The 19,412-nt window shown below is 24.9% G+C and overlaps 3 protein-coding genes across 3 annotated transcripts; 1 reads left to right on the top strand and 2 right to left on the bottom strand.

The window, feature by feature from the left end:
* Positions 1 to 184: 184 nt before the first annotated feature.
* LOC126906798 (protein SYS1 homolog) lies at positions 185 to 1,705 on the bottom strand. Its single transcript, XM_050687673.1, has 4 exons — positions 1,527 to 1,705; positions 1,210 to 1,402; positions 1,080 to 1,144; positions 185 to 482 (listed from the first exon to the last, which is right to left on the bottom strand). Exons 1-4 carry the CDS (start codon positions 1,595 to 1,597, stop codon positions 239 to 241), a joined length of 573 nt encoding a protein of 190 aa, XP_050543630.1. The 5' UTR covers positions 1,598 to 1,705; the 3' UTR covers positions 185 to 238.
* A 3,437-nt stretch (positions 1,706 to 5,142) lies between these two features.
* Positions 5,143 to 14,806, top strand: LOC126905978 (cationic amino acid transporter 2-like). Its single transcript, XM_050686197.1, has 12 exons — positions 5,143 to 5,837; positions 9,320 to 9,448; positions 10,016 to 10,171; positions 11,742 to 11,846; positions 11,930 to 12,204; positions 12,265 to 12,362; positions 12,435 to 12,574; positions 12,636 to 12,738; positions 12,863 to 13,053; positions 13,110 to 13,264; positions 13,340 to 13,448; positions 14,603 to 14,806. Exons 1-12 carry the CDS (start codon positions 5,612 to 5,614, stop codon positions 14,704 to 14,706), a joined length of 1,791 nt encoding a protein of 596 aa, XP_050542154.1. The 5' UTR covers positions 5,143 to 5,611; the 3' UTR covers positions 14,707 to 14,806.
* Positions 14,807 to 14,815: 9 nt separating this feature from the next.
* LOC126905986 (39S ribosomal protein L22, mitochondrial) lies at positions 14,816 to 17,338 on the bottom strand. The gene is made up of 3 exons (XM_050686208.1): positions 16,914 to 17,338; positions 16,638 to 16,851; positions 14,816 to 15,075 (listed from the first exon to the last, which is right to left on the bottom strand). Exons 1-3 carry the CDS (start codon positions 17,139 to 17,141, stop codon positions 14,855 to 14,857), a joined length of 663 nt encoding a protein of 220 aa, XP_050542165.1. The 5' UTR covers positions 17,142 to 17,338; the 3' UTR covers positions 14,816 to 14,854.
* Between the last annotated feature and the right edge of the window lie 2,074 nt (positions 17,339 to 19,412).

Raw genomic sequence — 19,412 nt, 5'->3', positions numbered from 1 at the left:
AAAATCTACTTTATTGAGCAAAATCAACAACAGTTAATATATTTTAATGTAACTATTATTAATAAACTATTTTATGCTCTTAATCAAATTTTTACATGTGTTTTGATACATAAACATTTTTAGTCGTTTCTTTTATCATGTAAATAGTAACTATTTTGGATTAGAGTACAGACATAAAAATACATTTTTCCTGACAAAATATTCGATTTAATAATGAGATACAAATTTACAACCTATATCATAAATCTACTTTTGGCGGTTGACCACTATTTACAGGTATGGCATTCAGTTCAGTGCGCATACATAGGAATTCAGCACATATACAAGTAATGGCTGCACAAGTAGCATTTAATAACCACCAAAATAATGTAGGTAGTGTTCCATTATACCAAATACAAGCAACTAAATGAATGATATGAATTGTGCATGAATAATCCAAACATAATCTGTACCGTTCAACAATTTTCCAAATAAATGTTGCCCTGAAACACAAATGTTAATTATAAATAAAAAAATAGCTTATTAATATTTACTCAAGTTAAGTCTACTAACTTATAAGCAAATTTAAACATTTTGATATGAAGCATGAATATGGACTGTAAGTTTAATTACAGAAAGATAACAATTTAATAGTTCAATAATGGTTATTCATAAAAACTTTATTTTATTTTAAATTTATAACACTTTCAGACTATTGTAACATTTAAAACTTAAGAAAATTAATTTTTTTTATTTTGATGAGACTACTTATGGGATAGTGCCACAAACTTTATCAAATAAAACATCACTTAGACAATACAAAATCATGAATCGGGGTCTGAATAGGATAATCACAAATGTACACTTCATGAAACCCATTTGAACAAATTACAATAGTAAAATGTCTACATTTTACCTATTTTAGTAATTACTATAATGGATAGATAAAATAATTCCAATGAAGTAAAAAGACAATTTATAGAAAATTCACCTAAAATATTTAAAAAAAAAGTGTAAAACTTGATCTAATTAAAAAAATTGTCAGATAATGACTTTTTAATAAAAGACTTAATATAATAAAAAAATTGTGAACTACTTACCCGCTTAATGAATTTAATGCAAATACAACCAAAACATATTTTTCCCCACTCACTGTACTCAACTCCTAATACAATGAAATAAAGTGTGGATAATATGTTAATTAAAAGTAGTAGTACAATATCAAAATACTTTGAATTCGAATATGACATCCAATGATCTCGATGTACCGACTAAGTAACAAATTATTGTAATCCAAATACACATGGTAAAATAGTACAATGATTGAACAGACACTATCTGAGCTATTATAAGCACAGGATCCCAAACAGTAATTCGAAAATGACCACTTTCTGTTGATAAACGACTATAAGATGCAGTTTTACTAAATAATAAAATAAATAATTAATGGTAATTTTTAGTGACCATTGTATAATATTCAATATATATTTATGTATGAATGTAATAATTAATAATAATTTCTTTTTTTTTTTAATTATTATACTTACTCTGAACCAGTAAATCTGTTTAATATCGACCATAGCGATATTGACATTGTTGGAAAATGAAAAGTCCTCATTAATATTGATTGATTTTAAAGTATTGGAGTAAAAACGTTATTGTTGTTATAAATTTTGTCAAATACTAAATTATGAACAATTAACCACTTGATAACTTAATAAATTATTGATAAGTAGAACATACTAAAAATGATAACATGTACAATGTTTATCTTGTTAACTTGACATGCCCACAGAGTTATATATATATATGTAAACAAAAAATTATTACTAGATTGCAGTGAAATTATAGATAAATGATAGAAGAACAATTTAATTTAAATAAAATATACATCATCATCATAAATATAAATGCATCGAATAGAATGATTAGAATAGATTTTGATTTGAAAATTGAATTAAACTAAAATTAAGGCGTTTTTAATTATTCATTGTACAGAGTTCTGTAATATATTTAGACGGCTACTAATGTCATTTTATAATTATTTTATTACGAATTTTATAAACAAGTAATTTAAACGTGACTTTAACTTATGAACCATTAATGTGCCATCTTTTACGTACAAAATTATTTACTAAAATGATTTATTGATTTTAATGAAAATACCTTTTCTTCTAGGAAAATTGTTGTATGTGATTTCCTTATTGTTATCAAGATCCTTAAATTATTTATTTTTACGTTCGTGTTATACTCGCGCTAATAGTATGAACATTGTGATGATAATAAAAAATTGTATTGAAGAAATAAAATTTTATTTTTTGTTGAAGATCTTTTTTTTCTTACTAAAGTTTTTTTATAATATTTAAAGCTCAGCATTTTAAATTGTACTATGTCTACAAATGGGTAGATCAGAGCCATAATACAGCCAATACAGTGGCCAAGGGGGGGGCTAATGAGGCTATAGCCATACTTTTCTTATTCTGTTGAAATATTTAAATTTAAATATGAAAATTGTATAACAAATTTTATATATTTGAAATAGTAAATACGTTAACAGTAAATCAACGTTAATATGCTATCAATATTTATCATACTATCGTCTTCTACACTTTATAAAATTTAGCCCCCCCCCATGCGAAAATCCTGGCTATGCCTCTGAGCCAATATATCATACTTGATTCATATTACATTACGAGTAAATAGTCAGATGTATATAACTTAGGTTGAAAGGGATCTATTAGAAATAATCATACCAGAAGTCCTTTTTAAGGTCAGTTCTACCTTTTACGTATGAACATATTTTGGAAAAATATATAACTATTATATATCAAATAATTTTGTGTATAGACACTATAATAATAACTTAACAAGAAAATTACAGTCTAAAGACAAAAAAAACCTAGGTAGATATCTAAAAAATGTTTGAAACGCATTATTTCTTAGTAAGAGTATTTTACACTTAAACACAATGTTAGAAATATCGTGAAAGACAGAGAAAGTATATGATTGTTTAGAAAAAAGTATCTAAAATCAGATTTTAATACTAAATATCTAGAATAAATTAAATATAAATGATATAACAGTCGTATAGTTCAAATCTAATTTACATCCTCATAATTCTCTTTAAATTAATATCATATTTATTATCATAAAATGAATTGGTATGATAACCTTTTCTTGAGATTTTTATTCAGCGTCAATTCGAATATTAAACTATAATACGTCAATAAAACTAACGATTTTTTTTATTACTGTACAACGTATTAGTTTAAAAAATGTGTATAAAATATCTTAAAAACTTGAATATTTAGTTGGAATATTAAACAAATTTAGAAAAAATTTCATTTAAAATATTATTTTCTTTGTTTTTATGAAAATATTACTAACTTTATTATATAAATGATTAAAAGAAACATTAGAATGCTCTATAAATAATTATTTCTAATAACTAGCCAACCAGTTTTATTAGAATATTGTACTATTATTTTATTTTTTATTATAATCTCGTATAATTTTTATGATTAATTGGGTAACTCGGCGATTAATTATCGAACAATTAAGGATTTATTTAGCTTCGAAATTTTATAACAGATTTATTATTACGAATATCTAGATATAAAATTAATAATTTTATCAATTCTTAAATATAAATACTTTTATAGAAGTATTAATATTTTATTTGATATCGCTATATCGGTTTATATAATTTATAATTATGTACAATAAAAATCTCTCAAAATTTAAAAAAATTAATTTCAATGTAGGTGAAACTGGGGAAACTATGGTCATTATTATTTAATAAACCCATGCATCAGACCATATGGACAGATTAAGAATGATAAAAAAACCTTATTCTTATTAGAACGATATTATCAAAAAACGTATTCACGTTTAAATGTGTGAAAATAGTTTTCAGCGTTTATTTATCTAAAAAAAAAAATTTTAAGAAATTTAATTTAAGGTAAGCAAATTATTATATATTTATAATTTATATGAACTATATTTCAGTGATTTTTTTAAAAATTATTTTATTCTTATCTTTTTTGCGTGTATTTATGTATGGCCGATATCCCCCAGGGATAGGGGAAATACCGGTCATTTGCATTAAACAAATTATATATATGATTATGTTTTAAAAACCTGAGACTATGACATAATGCAGTCAATATGTTTATGCGTCCATTTGTTATAATAGCATAACATTTAGAGTCTTACAACCAGAGATATAATTATTGCTAAGGTGACCGTAGTTCCCCAGTCTCTCCTATTCAAAATTTATAATTTTAAAAATAATAAAGTTATATTATTCTTAATTTTTTAATAATTAATTAAAAAGATGTATCTATTAAATTAAAATTGTTTCATTATATAACAAATAAAATATCTTAATTAAATAATAAATTATTTTAATAATGGTTTAGATAGCTAAAAACGGTAAGCCCCCAAACTTGGCAAATATTCAAGGGCCCTGGCAATTGTTTGGATAGTAGGGTGGATTTTCTAAATATTTTAATAGGAATACAAGATCAATTTTTTTATTGTTTGTGAGGCTGTTTATATTATTTTTAAGTGCCCAATCTTTTTTAATCGAGTAACTTGTTTTTTAATCTTAAATATTAATTTATTTTAAAATGAACAGAAAAATGTTCAAAACTAAAAGCATTTAGTTTATATTAAAGTTATTAGATTACATACATTAAATACCTTTCAACAATATTATTATAATTTAATACTTTTAATAATGAATATAATGTTGAACCCTATTAGTAAAACATTAAACAGAAGACAGAAGTAAAAATTCGATAATACAGCGGTATAATTGATTTAAATAATGGAAAATGCAAACACCTATCGCCAAATGAACGGAAGAAATTTCATTTAAATTAATATAAAAACAAAAGGGTTTTCTAAAACATTACTAAAATTTAGATGCATGGTCATGAATTCGATGAATGACTATCGCTTAATTGTTATTATTTAATGAAATGGTTCTCTAATCTCAATATTTGATGCTTTAATTTTTTTTTTTTATCACTATTGAACTACTTGGTCATTGGTTTGTTCATCTAATTGGTTATCAATCGTTATAATTATACTTAATTATGCGGCCGGATTTAAAGAAATGTTTATCTAAAGACGCTCTGTGCAAGTCCAATGACGAAAACCGGTCCTTGTAGATCCCACTAATGTCGTGATTATTCAATGCATTCACCGCGGTACTGTTAAAAATGTGAATTCTAAACGTTATCTGTAATTCTACTTGATATTACTTCATCACAGTACTTATCCATCCAGTCTTTACCGGTAACGCGCACGTCTTGCACGTCGCCACATGTACTCATTGTTATTACATAACCGTAACTAAAAATTTAAATAAGTGTTTTTTAATAATAATTTTACTTTTATAGTGATGGCACCAATATTAATAGTGAAAATGTAAAGTAATTATAATCATAACATGCAATTATATTTATAATAAATTTTTAAAAGCATCGCGTTCGTTAAATCGACTCTAGCGGATAGCCTCGTCTAACTCGCTGTTGTGCAGTGTCGCGTCGAGGAGACGTGAATCTTACAACTGAAGAAGTATCAAAAAATATTCGTTGAAAATAATCAAGAACAAGATATCATCATGACAGTCAGTGGTAAGCTCAACAGGAAGAAAACAGTTGCAGGGGTCGTACGAGAAACGTCCATGCTGGACAGGGTTCTAACAACCACAGACTTGACGGCTTTGGGCGTAGGCAGTACCATAGGCGTGGGCGTGTACGTTCTTCCCGGCGCACTTTCCAAGTACGTGTCTGGTCCTGCTGTAGTAGTGTCTTTCTTCATTGCAGCCGTCGCCTCCGTTTTTGCCGGTAAGTAATTTCTTAAGTCCGCCGAAGAAAAAATGTTTCTAACGAAATTTAAAAATAGTATGAAAAATTACAGGGATAGTTGTTTAAACTGTGGTTAAGTTTAACAGAAGTTGATTTATGTCAACAAATTTTAGATTGATATTTTATGGCCTTTTATTGACTGTAATACAAGTATGATTTTTTTGCTCATAACATTGATTATCATTGATTGTATAAACTAAGTTTAAAGTAAAATTTTTCTATTTTTGCATAAAATTAAATTTGTGTAAGAAACATTTTGTCAGTCCTTTTCTTTGATTTTTCAAGATCTACTTGAAACGATTAAAGTGCAAAATGAATAAAGCTAATAATATAACATTTACGAGTGTTAGATTTTATTTCGATCTTATCTCAACACAATGTTAATAAATAAAAGATAGCGCGCTAAATTTGGTACAATTTTTATTTTCAACCAAAATAAACAATTTTTTTATTCTCTCAAACATTAAATTCTTTAAATATTAGAAATGATGAAGTTAAATTATTTTTTCCTACAAATTAAAATATATTATATTTTCATAAAGCTTTGAACCTTATTCATTCATTCATTCCTATGTTTAATTCGGCGAGAGGAGGATTTAAACAAAAAGGTATTAACCGACACATTTTTCAATTTTCGTTTCGATTGCACTATTTTACAAAAAGTTGAAATAGTTCATGTAAAAATAATATTTTTAAATTAACACCAGAAAAAATTAGCTACATACATTTGTTTTTAAGTATTTTAAACAATTGAATTACAAACACTATTGTATATGAAATATACCATGGAAATATAAATTAGCTCTTTTTGGAATAATTGAAGATTTCAAAATAGAAATGTCTGTATATTCTATAGCTATTTTCAAAAAAAAATTGATATGTCAATTTTATCAATTATTTAGAAGAGAAAATTTTAATGGTGATTAATATAAAATTTTATTGTTGATGGTCTAAAAATGAATGTTCACAATAATTTTGATTTTTCTGATATGCCTTCTATTTATTAGTCATATAAAATAGTGGCATAGAGGGGCTAAATGAGATATAGCCTATTATTATTATAAAAAGTGTTTGTCTTTGGTGTTAGTTGAGAACGTAATAGGTAAATAAAATAAAATAATAGATTCTTGCCTACCATCCAGAAATCTTGGCTACGTCACTGATAAGACCTATTTTTGTGACATAACCTATCATATAAAAAGCTATAATATTATAATTATTGTAGAATTAAAAACAAACGGTGTTACCATGGTCTTATTTATGTAACGCGTCATTTAAACTTATATCAAAATGTTTAATCGAAAGTCTTCCTAATCTTATGTTTTTTTATAACATGTTTTATTTTGTAAGAATCGAAGTTATATTACTCTTTAATTTTATTACTATACTTGAATTAAATATGATTCATTAGTTACAATTGTCCTAGAACTAATTGTATTTACTTCTATTCGATTTTCTTGTGGATAATTTAATGACAAAAATTATTGAGTTTCTAAATTCCATTATTTAAAATAGCTCAAATGATTTTTCGTGTATTTTAATTAAGATACCGAGGTCTAATTGTATTTGTTGTTTTTTTTTTCATATTAACTTATACTAAATTTTATTTAATAATTATATTTTTATTATAAGCTAAGGTATCAATTGTTTATATTATTTAATATGATTATTGTGTACTATAATAATAATAATAATAATAATAATAGAATGAGAAGATATTTTTTTTGTTTTTATTGCTATTACAGTTCTTTATTGTGAAAATGTTAAGAACTCATTTTCATAAAAATATTGCTGCAATTTTATCATAAATATGAATATGAATTAAATGAATGATATGTGTTTAGTATACCACTAAGGTGATGTTTCATAAATACACGCAGTAGTAAAATAAAATATTTTATAGTTATTTTTAAAAACTAAATGGACCACAATTCAATTAACACTTTTACGATCACTATTTTTTAACTATAATAATGATTTGGAGGAAAAACAGAGCGAGCAAATGTGTCACGATTTTGAATCCAGATTTAAATAAATAAAAATATAGGGGTTTGATTACATCTAATATTCACAACAGATTTTCGACATTAAATGATTTTTCTTTGCTTCAGTAGTTGGCTTAAAACGTAGATACTTACTCCTAATGCTCATTAAATATGGCATATTTAACCTTGTAACAATTATTATAGAGTTAGTAATACTATATTTAATATAGTATTGTTAACTATAATAATATAGTATATTATTGCTTTAAGATTTATATAAAGTCCTAGCCGCCTGTAATTTCTCAATAAAATTGCAAATGCAAAATAGTGTTCTAATAAAAATACATATTACACAAATAAAGGTTCCGAATAAACGTATGTGCAGAAAATAAGTCAATGCTCATATTAAAACCATGCCTTGGACTTAAAAAAAAATTTATCATATCTCAGTAATGTTATTGGTCGGGTCTGGTGAAATTTCAAACCTTAAGTCGTAAATTGCTGACGTCAGCGAGCGTTTTTCTCGAAAACGGTCGAAATTGTAAAACGCTCGCGGGTAAGCGGCAAAAATTTTCCGACCTTCGTCAATAATTTTCCCAGAGTCTAGTGACCGAGTACTGTTGTTGAAAAAAAAAATTTTGAAAATCCGAGCACGCTAAGTAATTTTCCCAGTAAAGCGCTTTTTTTTATTATATAATAAGATTTGTAAATTTCAATAATTAAATAAGAGATAAAACTGAGATAACTACCTTACAATATTTTGTGATCCACATGAATCACAAAGTAGACTTCATCAGCCTGTAATAAATTATACACGCTGCAGAAGTCTAAAATAACAAAAATTCAACAATAAAAGCGCAATATTTTAAGATAAGGTATATTAATATTATATAGTGTAAATATGAACTATAATATTTTTACTTGTTTAAATAGTAGGTCAAAGTAATAATATAGCACTTAATCTGTGTCCTCATTTTTACTAAGCATAATCTATTTACAGTCTTAAGTTCAGATTTTACTTTTGATCGGCAAATAACCCAAAGGTTTAAAATTAGAATTATATAGAACTACTTATTAAATATAAATTTTATTATAATGTATAATAAATGATGAATTTATGAATAAATTACAAGTGTAGTTTGTTAAGCGATTTTAAAACACAATTTATATTAAAATGTAATAATGTTTTTTTTTTTTAATAAAAACTAGCATAAAAGTGATACTTTAGACCTTAAGGTTTTTTACTAGAGACATTACTTTACTAATATTAAAATTTAAGCAATCTGTACTTGAAAAATAATTCATTACTACTTACTGTGTACTTGGTATTATTACTTTAAATCAAGCTGTTCCACTGTGCTTGGGGCAATTAATTTTCCCATTATTCAATCTATGTGATCTTGCTCTACTCACCATAAGCATTGTAAATTTTTGTTTTTACCTAACTTAATAATTTTCCTTTTTATTATTTATTAGGATTGTGCTACGCTGAACTTAGCAGTAGAATACCAAAAGCCGGTTCAGCTTACTCTTTTGCTTACATAGCTGTGGGTGAATTTGCTGCTTTCATTGTTGGATGGTCTCTTTTACTCGAATATACAATAGGTAAGTTACATAATTTGCTTTAGTAAATTTCCCCAGGATGAATATACTAGAAAAAAAAAATAATAATGTACATCAGTGCTGTCCAGTGCCTCCGACGCAAAATCTGGTCGAGCAATTACATGTCTTGGGATCCACATATAATAGCAGTGGCGTAGTTAGGTTTTTATTTTAATCATAAAATCGATTTAAAAATAAATAAGATAAATTTTATTAACATAAAATGATAAAATGTATTTTGTCGAAAATTATCTACTTTCATAATTGTATATTAACCTTTGTATATATATATTGTATATTTTGCAAGTAAAAGTTCAAGATTAGAGTCACTATATTGAATTAATACATAAATCATAATAATTTAACAACTTTCCTAAAAAGGCATAAATATTCTCAATTATTTTTGTACTGAGCATCAAAGAGTACTAGTGAATTTGTAAATTTATGATTTTTAAAAGGTAAATTAGACAAAAACACAACATAATTTATAAAAAAAAATTGTAATAATTACACGTAAAATGAAATTTTTATATAAATACAATTGATTTTTGTCTTGTGCATTCTAACTAGGAGGAGCTAGTATAGCGAGAGGCTTAAGTCAATTCGTCGATTCATTGGGAAACAAAACTATGGAAGCTGCTTTTAAAAGTGTCTACGAACTGGATGTATCTTTTCTATCACATTATTTCGATTTCTTTGCTTTGTTTATTGTTATTGTTTTTTCAGGTAATAATAAAATTGATTTATTGTTGTTACATTACATAAATTATGATAGAATAAGTGACTTATTTAGAAATGGTTTTGCTAAGTTACTAGAACTTCGTTTTTGGATATTTTATTTTGGAATTTTGTAATAAGGATACGTTTCCGACTCCCATGTAGTAAGTGTTGCGATGGACAGAAATCACTCGTCCCTAATAGTTTGTTACAATAGGATATGATTTAATAAAAGAAAAAAAAATAACCACTCCGTATTCTTAAAAAGTTATAATAGCTAATTGATAATACAATTTTAATTATTTTATCTTTATGCTAGCACGACATTTTTAATCTTACTTTTTAATTACTTTTCCGGTAATTATTTGTTAGAAAATCTCGAAAATAGCTTTTGCCATATTTTTTAAATACATGAAAATTGTCTTTTACACAATATTTAGTGGTTCCCAAAATCCTTTAAAAATTTTTATTGTGAGATAGTAACTTGTGTCATTTGATTTTCTTTTATATCAATAAAATAATTTATTGAATTAATACTCTTTGACATATAGTTACCAATAAACTACACATAATTATATATTTATTGCTACTATAAAGAATTTCAATAGTTCTGGTAGTTTTATTTAATATTATACCAATAAAAAATTAATGTAGAGACGTCATATAGTTGTTTACTATACCCATTGACTGAGACATGATGCCTTATTTATACAGGGTGTTCAGTAAGTCAGGAAACGGGTTTCTATTGTTCTCATTGTTTGTATCAATGAGAACAATAGAAACCCGTTTCCTGACTTACTGAACACCCTGTATGTTATATATTTGGTTTTGTTTCTCTGATCCCTTTGTCTAAATATTATATTAACAACAAAAATAAATTTCACAATGTATAAATAATGCAATAACAGTTCATTTAGTATTTTGTTTTTTTGTTTTATGACGTCTTACCTATCATGTATTATTATTAAAATCGTAACAGGTCATAGTATTAAAAACTTAAAATAAAAATAGAAAACATCATCGTAGCAATAAATTGATGTATAAATTAACTATTATGTATAAACACAACGTAATACTGGCTTTAATATAATTTATTGTTATTCATAGATACTATGCAAGATTTTAAAACATTTCAATCCTATTTAAATTTTATACATGTTTAAAAATCTATTTAAAATTCATACATAATTGATGATCTCAAGTGGGAATCTTAGGAATGTTAACGCAAACCCCCAATTAATATATTTATATGAATTTGTGTTTCACTTACATCATTAAAAAATTAGATTCGGAAATATTAGGTGGTTTTTAAACTTAAAAAAATTACTGAATAATCATGCGAAATTGATATAATTCAAACATAAGTAGTTTAAAGGAGAAATACTTTTATTGGTACACTTAGAATGTTTAAAAAATTATTTGAGGAATGTAAACTGGCTATTACGTTAAAATACAGTGAAAATATTATTAACTTTAATATTTAAGTTTGTAAAAAAAATTCTTACAACAAACTAAACTAATTTATTGTTTAAATATCGTAGTGAAATGAATATACTGATATGTTTATTTTAATTTACAGCTGCATTAGCTTGTGGTCTAAAGGATTCAGTTCGTTTGAACAATTTCTTTACACTAGTTAACTGCGCCATAATGGTTTTAGTTATCATTGGCGGTGCATTTCATAGTAATTATTATTTATTATTTAAAGTATTCAAACATTAAAATAAAATATACTCTAAGTTAGTTAATACTAAAAATAATTTACAGTTGATTTTAAAAATTGGTCATTGCCTAAAGCTGAAGTACCAAGTTGGGCAGGAGAAGGAGGCTTTTGGCCCTATGGCTTCCAAGGAGCCCTTCAAGGAGCAGCCACATGTTTTTATGGATTTGTTGGTTTTGATTGTATAGCTTCATCTGGAGAAGAAGTAAAGAATCCTCAAAAATCACTGCCTTTAGCTATTATTTTATCATTGTTCATAGTTTTTATTGCTTATTCGGGCGTTTCTGCAGTACTAACACTAATGATACCTTACTATAATCAAGTAAATAGACACTTTAAATTAAATTATTTTTATAACAATTAACAATTAGTAAAATGGTAGGATGCTGATTCTCCAATCAGCCATGTATTTGATGTGTATGGATGGTCAATGTTCAAATGGATAATTGGAGTTGGAGCTATTTTTGGAATGTGTGCATGGTAAAAAATATTTAATAAAATAATTACATTGATAAGTTGATGGAAAAATTAAGTAACTGATAAACTCCTTAGTATGTTTGGAGCCATGTACCCATTACCAAGAATTTTATATGCCATGTCCAATGATGGTTTGATATATGAGGGTTTAGGAAGAGTTCATCCTAAGTTTAAGACACCATTTGTTGGTACAATGTTTGCTGGAATAATTACAGGTATTTTGGTAATTATAATTTAATGGTTTTACTTTTTGATAATTTTCATATTGATTTTTAGGATTTTTCGCAGCGTTATTAAATCTTAAACAATTAGTTGATATGATGACTATAGGTACTCTTCTTGTTTACGTTATGGTTGCTATATGTGTACTTTTTACAAGGTATGAAAAATAAAACTCCCAGAATTTATATGTTTAGTTTTGATATTTCTAACTAAATTATATTTATCCTCATTGAAAAATTTTTCATTATAATACATTTCTTTAAATTCCTAATTATATGCAGATATCGTGAAGATAGTGATTTGGATTATGATAATATTTTAGCTGATGAGTACATTGAATCCACTACATTGACTACTTTAAAAGTGAATTATAGTAAAAAACAAGTGTTGAAACAGCTTTTCAATTATAATAATTTTGTACGGTCTAATAGTCTTACAAGTTATGTTGCTTCTTTCCAAACTACATGTTTTAGTAAGTAATATATTTATTATACCTTAAATCTATCTAAAAAATAATTTTGTGTCTAGCTGTTCTATGTCTTCCACTTAGTCTTTATTTAAGTCATTGGTATGAATTAGATAGAATTCAATGGACAGTTACACAAGTATTAATAGTTATAATGATATTACAATTAATATCTATAGGACTACAACCAACATCAAAAACACCAGTTACATTTAAAGTAAAACAAATGTTATATTTTTTTAATGAAAAAAAAAAACTGTAATTTAGTAAAATAATTTTTAATACATTTTAGGTACCATTTGTACCATTTACTCCTGCGTTAAGTATTTTTATAAATGTTTATTTGATGTTTTTCTTTGACATTTATACATGGACAAGGTTCATAGTTTGGATGGCCATTGGTACATATTTCATTTATTATAAACAGAATGAACCAAATCTTACTGACAACTCTTATAACTTTTGATACAAAAATTATTTTATCTAATTTTTTATTCATAATTTTTGCATTTTTAAACTATGTTAAAAATATATTTTTTATTAAAAATAATATGAATTATATTTTTTTTTCAAAATTTCAAAATAACCATTTTTAAGATTTTTTTTACAAAAAATGTCGATGGGAACAACTTTAAAAGAATTACTTATTGAGTTACAAGTATTTTAATACATATCTACTTTATTTTTTAAAATGATTGTTTTAAAGTTTTTATCCACTCATAAATATTTTTTGTAAGAAAATATCTAAAAAATGGTTATTTTAAAATAAAAAATAAAAAAATGATTTATATAGTTTTTATGAAGAACAAATAATAAAAAATATGTTTTTAATGTTTAAAAAATTTAAATGAAATGATCAAAAGTTATAAGTATTGTTATCTAGATCTGATTCACTCTTTATATAATATATATACTACAGTTTTTTTAAGAAAGATACACCATTTTTCCATTGAATTATGATTTTTTTAGAAAAAATTTTTATATATAATAAAAGATTTTTTTATAAAAATATGCAAATTAACTTTGATTTATTTTTATGAATTATTGTAAATATTAAATTTAAATAAAAATTATCTCTAAAGGTAGATTATAGAAGTAACTTTCAAATGTTAAATGGAAACCTATTCTTATTTTTTTACTATTAAATGAAGTATGGTTTTAAATACATTTTTGACTGGTCAATAACCAGGATTATATTATTACTTTTTAAGTTATTGTAATTTTTAATTCTAGGCAAGAGGGGTGAATTATGTTAAAGAATTATTATCTGTGAGCTATGATAAAAATAGAGTGTTGCTAAAGACTACAACACTCTTAACTTTTTCTATATCTTTGAATACTAATATCTCAAAATTCTCTATTTAATAAAAATAAGTTCTCATTAAACTTTTGAAAGTTACCTCTAAAATCTACCCTTAAAAATAATTTTTCCTCTCAATAAACTTTAAATTTACAAATTCATTATTTAACGAAAAAAATGAGAGTACCATTCTTAAAAGATTACATTGTATATCAAGATTATAATGACACCTAAAATATTTGTTTATTTTTATAGGATTAGGAATTTATTTTAGTTACGGCATCAAACACAGTAAAGAAAATATTAATTTATGTACACCTAACGCATTTGTTGGCCAAACAAAATTAAGTATCCATTGAGTTTATTAAATATAGTAAAACCTATATATTTTTTTTAAGAACAATTTGTATTGTTGATTGTTATGTAATAAATAATAAAAATATTTTTTTTGATAAAATATTATAAATGTACATTTCTTATTTCTATTTATTTTTTTATAAGTAATTCTTACAATGAACTTTCTATTCTACGATCTCTAATTTCATCAATATATTGAGCTAATAATTCTGGTCCAGTCTTGGGCCAACTATAATAGTAGTTTTCTGGAGGTTCACCTTCTTCTAGTCTTATAAAATAATGGCAATACCGATACATGACTTCACCAAGTTGTACTCTTGCATGTCTACGAAGACCTTTAATGACAGGGCCTTTTGTACAAAATGATTCAGCTGAAAAAAGATAGTTCATAAGATTTATCAATAATAATTTATACATATATATATATATAACTAAAAATTATAAAAATAAAAAATGACATATTTATTAACTTCAATAGATATCAAAAATGCATATGATATGATTTGGTGATACTGAATTTTAATAAAATTCAAATACATTTTCAATTTTTTAAAAAATCACTCCATTTTAATAAAATGATATTCATTTTTCTGAATAAACTCTCCAAAACGGCATTCTTAAAGGATCTAGTAAAAGTGTTACTTTATTTATTATAGTTATAAATGAGTTACAAACTAAGCTAAATGTATCACATTAAAGAAGTAAAATAGATAGCAACAACAAGATTGAGTAACATACAATAAATTATTAACTGATCTTGGGAGGCTAACCAGAAAATTATATTCCAAACATACAAAAGTCTTGTTTTACCCGTATTAGACTATGATGAAGTATCACTATTTCAATGACAAACACTAAACACCACCCATAACTGAGTTTTATGCTTAAACATCTGAGCATGATATTTTCATTTGCAGATTTGCTACTAAATGTCTAGTTAATCCTAATAACCCAAAATAATGGGTCAAAAGTTGTTACTGATCAGTCATATTCTCAAATAGATCATTTGTTAATTAACTAAAGCAGTAAAATAGTAAAAATAGCAATGATATAAAGTATTGTTTTATGTTAAACAAATTTATTATTACATATTTTATACTATAAAGCAAAGATAACAAGTTGAGTATTTCAAAATACTATTATTTTTAATTGTATAAATATTTTTATTTATTAAATATAAACTTCAAAAAAAATATTTGATTCAAATTTGATCAACTTTACAATTTAGTAAATTAACCATTGTTAATTAATATTTAATATATTTTTAAATATTATAAAAAATTTTACATATAATTTTTTCAGACTATTTTCTTATAAAACTGGTATTAAGTCTTATAAGACTTTTATAAGTAAAGTAATTAATATTAAAAATAATATTGATATTAGAAACATTTAAGTAAATAGTTTTTTACTATATAAGATAAAGGAAAGATTTTTTCCATATCAGCAGTGATGTACATAGATGGATTACTGGCTGTACTATAACACTCCCATTGGCACTAGTAAAAATTAGAGGTCGCGATTGTGAACGGGTATTAGAATACACGGAGCCTGGGAACACGGCCAAAACATATATTAAAGCCCGTGTATTTAATACCCATGCATACATTGTATATTTATACAATATACAATATATATTGTATATGAAATACAATTTTACTTAAATATATTAGTATTTAAGGTCACGGGTATTTAAATGCCTGGGTATACACGGATATTTTTACTACACGGGCTTTATCCCCGTCATAGGTAAAAACACGGGTACCCGTATAGTTCATTACAGGTGTAATTGCGACCTCTAGTAAAAATAGAAAATAATCAAAAAAAAGGTCCTTAGCCTCAAATTGGAAAAATTCTGTATATCAGTTATTAAGACTAAAGTAATTCTACCATATTAAGAAGTTTAAAGTAAAATAATAAAACCATTTCTTACCGATCCAAAGGTTGGTTTTAAATTCAACATGATGTTTTTCAACAGCTAATTTTTGAGCTTCTAAAATTGTATCTCTAACAATTGTGGCTCCCTTTCTACCAACTAAAGGTAGTTGTTTAAGAGCTTCATCAACAGACATACCTCTTACAAAACAAGCAACATACCACATTTTTTTAGGACTATATTTAATATTTGTTTTTTGATGACATACATACTAAAACATAATTAATGTAATATTCTAGAAATAAATATCAATTTAAATCAAGAATTACTCACTGCTGGTCTTCTTTCTTCATTTGGCTCTTGAGGAGAAAAAATTTTTTCATTATATCGCAACCATTTCTTGGGTTCCATATCCTTAAATCCAATAAAATTATTGGAAGTAGTACTAAAATTACCTTTATGTGTCGAATATATGGAACAGAAATCATTTAAATTATTAAATGTTACATTAGAAGTAACTAAGCGAAAAGGTTCTAATTTGGTACTAAAACGATAAAACATTTTTAATCACAATTTAAGGCAATTTTAGCAGGAATTGTTGATGGTAGTTCAATATTTTTAAAAAGGTTAAAGGCCAGTCTATTAAATTATTTTAAGTACGACTATTTTAACAAATAGTAAAATGTTTTCATAGTCGTATATTACACAAAAAAATAATTAATAATGTAATATCAATTACAGAAATCAATCAACAAAATTACACATTTTATTATCATAAAATTAATAAAACGGCAATCATATATCATGAGGTTCATAGAGATAACCAATAAGTGATAATGTAATATCACGAAATGTGATTATCATGTGACTTCCTAATTACCATAAGCAGTGATGTAAATTGTATAACAAGAGAATTATAATATTATATTTTTGTGTTTTATACAAATAGTAAAAAAGAAAAACATAATACACAAGGTATTACCACAGATTATATGAAAATAGTCTGCGGTATTACAAAATGAATTAATAATAACAGTAATAGAAAAAATCGAATTAAAATAATAATGATTTTGAAAAAAAAAATTTATTTTGTTTATTGTTTATTTCTCAATTTATAAGTAGTTAAGTATTTTTTAGGTTTATCACATTCTTTTCAAGGGTACCTACTTTTTTGTTTTTTAACTTAACATAAATATTTTTATTAAGTTATAAAAATTGTAATTTTTTTAATAACAACTTGTAAATCAATATTTCCTAGGCATTTTTTAATTTAGACTGGAAGTGAGATGCATGTTATTTTTTTATCATTATCTCTATCATACTCCTTCCACCTGGTGACTTATGAGATAATTGAATATGTATGTTGCTATTTAAAAAATTAAGTTTTTACTTTTATAGGAGATAAAGGATGGACCTATAAAGTATTTAACCACTTTCAAATCAAAAAATATATATTAGTTGGATAAGTAAAAACAAAACAAAATTATTTTAGAAGACACCTAATGATCAATTACAAATTATTCACTCTGTATTATTACCATATCAGGTGAATCTTTTTTGTGAACCCATAATTAATCGAAATATATAAATATTGATCATTTTCATTTTTGTTGTCTTTAAGATACAAACTTTACTCAATTTTGAAATATTTTTTATGTTCTTCCTTGTACCTAAAAAGGGTGTTTTTTAATGACTACGTATATATTTAACTATTTCATATAATAAAAAATTTTCTAATTAAGAAAATGACAAGTCGATGTCAAATTTTGAACTAGTATTTTAGAAGTTACAAACATTTGTATACATATGTAGGAGTGAGGCCGAGAAATATTTAGTGATAAAAATTGCATGACCATGACATGAACAGTGGATTATTCAGTCGCCATTTTAGCATTTATGTTCAGTTGCACCGTTTACTGATGATTCTCGGATAGATGTCCTTACACTGACATATACCCTTACTACTTAAACCTAACAAGGCCATAAGGTCGACAGCCGATGTAAAATTGTCGTCAAATCAATAATGTAAAGTATAACTTACTCTAAATGGTTGGAAAAAAATTAAGGAGATAATGATGAAACAATAAAATAACCATATGTAGCCAATGAAGATGACTCCACCTTACTTAGCATAATACGCTAGAATACAATGTTAAGTAAAGGCAAGATATCGTCTTGTATTTAATTTTCACATTAGCTGTTTCATTATTCAACATACTTCAATAGTTATAGCAGAGTCACAATTAAGTGTTATTAAAGTATAAATTTATTATTATTGATGTGCAACACGTTTATGAATTAGTAATTTTATTAACTGTTCAGTTTTCAAAACCTAACTCAGGGTATTTCTATTTCAAATTTAAGTCAAACTTAAATTTGAAAATAATCAAATTAAACTCTTAAATTAGATTAGTGAAAATTGATGAAAATCTATCGGAATAAATTTAATAAACGACCAAATTTGTTAAGGAATTAATAGTAATAAATAAAGTGAAGAATTTAGAGGATTATGTTGATCATTTAACTATTAAAGCAATAATAATAATTCAGACTGAAAAATATCTTAAGATTCTTAAATATATAGTACAATATTTATATTTAAAATAAAAGAAACACTTATATTTAGTTAGAGTTCATTTAAATATTTGAAAATTTTGGTATGGTTTGATCTAAAAAATCAAGGTTTGCAATATCTAATAATTAACACTGTATCATTAAAGAAATTTGGGTACATAAAAAAAAAAAAGAAAGATTTAATTTAATAATGTTTTTATATTCATTTTTAAATTATTTTTATAATAGTAGCAATAATAATTATACAATATTTATTAT

Source organism: Daktulosphaira vitifoliae, unplaced genomic scaffold (assembly GCF_025091365.1).
Source record: "Daktulosphaira vitifoliae isolate Bord-2020 unplaced genomic scaffold, ASM2509136v1 Scaffold_1, whole genome shotgun sequence".
NCBI lineage: Eukaryota > Metazoa > Arthropoda > Insecta > Hemiptera > Phylloxeridae > Daktulosphaira > Daktulosphaira vitifoliae.
Note: the sequence above shows the minus strand (reverse complement) of the source record. Positions and strands in the feature narration are given on the sequence as shown.

Coding starts and splice junctions, on each gene's coding strand:
- LOC126905986 (XM_050686208.1), bottom strand. CDS start 17,141: ATGTTTTATCGTTTTAGTACCAAATTAGAACCTTTTCGCTTAGTTACT. Junction 16,852..16,913: donor ATGAAGAAAGAAGACCAGCA/GTGAGTAATTCT, acceptor ATTATGTTTTAG/TATGTATGTCATCAAAAAAC. Junction 15,076..16,637: donor TAAAACCAACCTTTGGATCG/GTAAGAAATGGT, acceptor ATCTTTTTTCAG/CTGAATCATTTTGTACAAAA.
- LOC126906798 (XM_050687673.1), bottom strand. CDS start 1,597: ATGAGGACTTTTCATTTTCCAACAATGTCAATATCGCTATGGTCGATA. Junction 1,403..1,526: donor AACAGATTTACTGGTTCAGA/GTAAGTATAATA, acceptor TTTATTATTTAG/TAAAACTGCATCTTATAGTC. Junction 483..1,079: donor GCATTAAATTCATTAAGCGG/GTAAGTAGTTCA, acceptor TTTGTGTTTCAG/GGCAACATTTATTTGGAAAA.
- LOC126905978 (XM_050686197.1), top strand. CDS start 5,612: ATGACAGTCAGTGGTAAGCTCAACAGGAAGAAAACAGTTGCAGGGGTC. Junction 12,205..12,264: donor TGATACCTTACTATAATCAA/GTAAATAGACAC, acceptor GTAAAATGGTAG/GATGCTGATTCTCCAATCAG. Junction 12,363..12,434: donor ATTTTTGGAATGTGTGCATG/GTAAAAAATATT, acceptor TAAACTCCTTAG/TATGTTTGGAGCCATGTACC.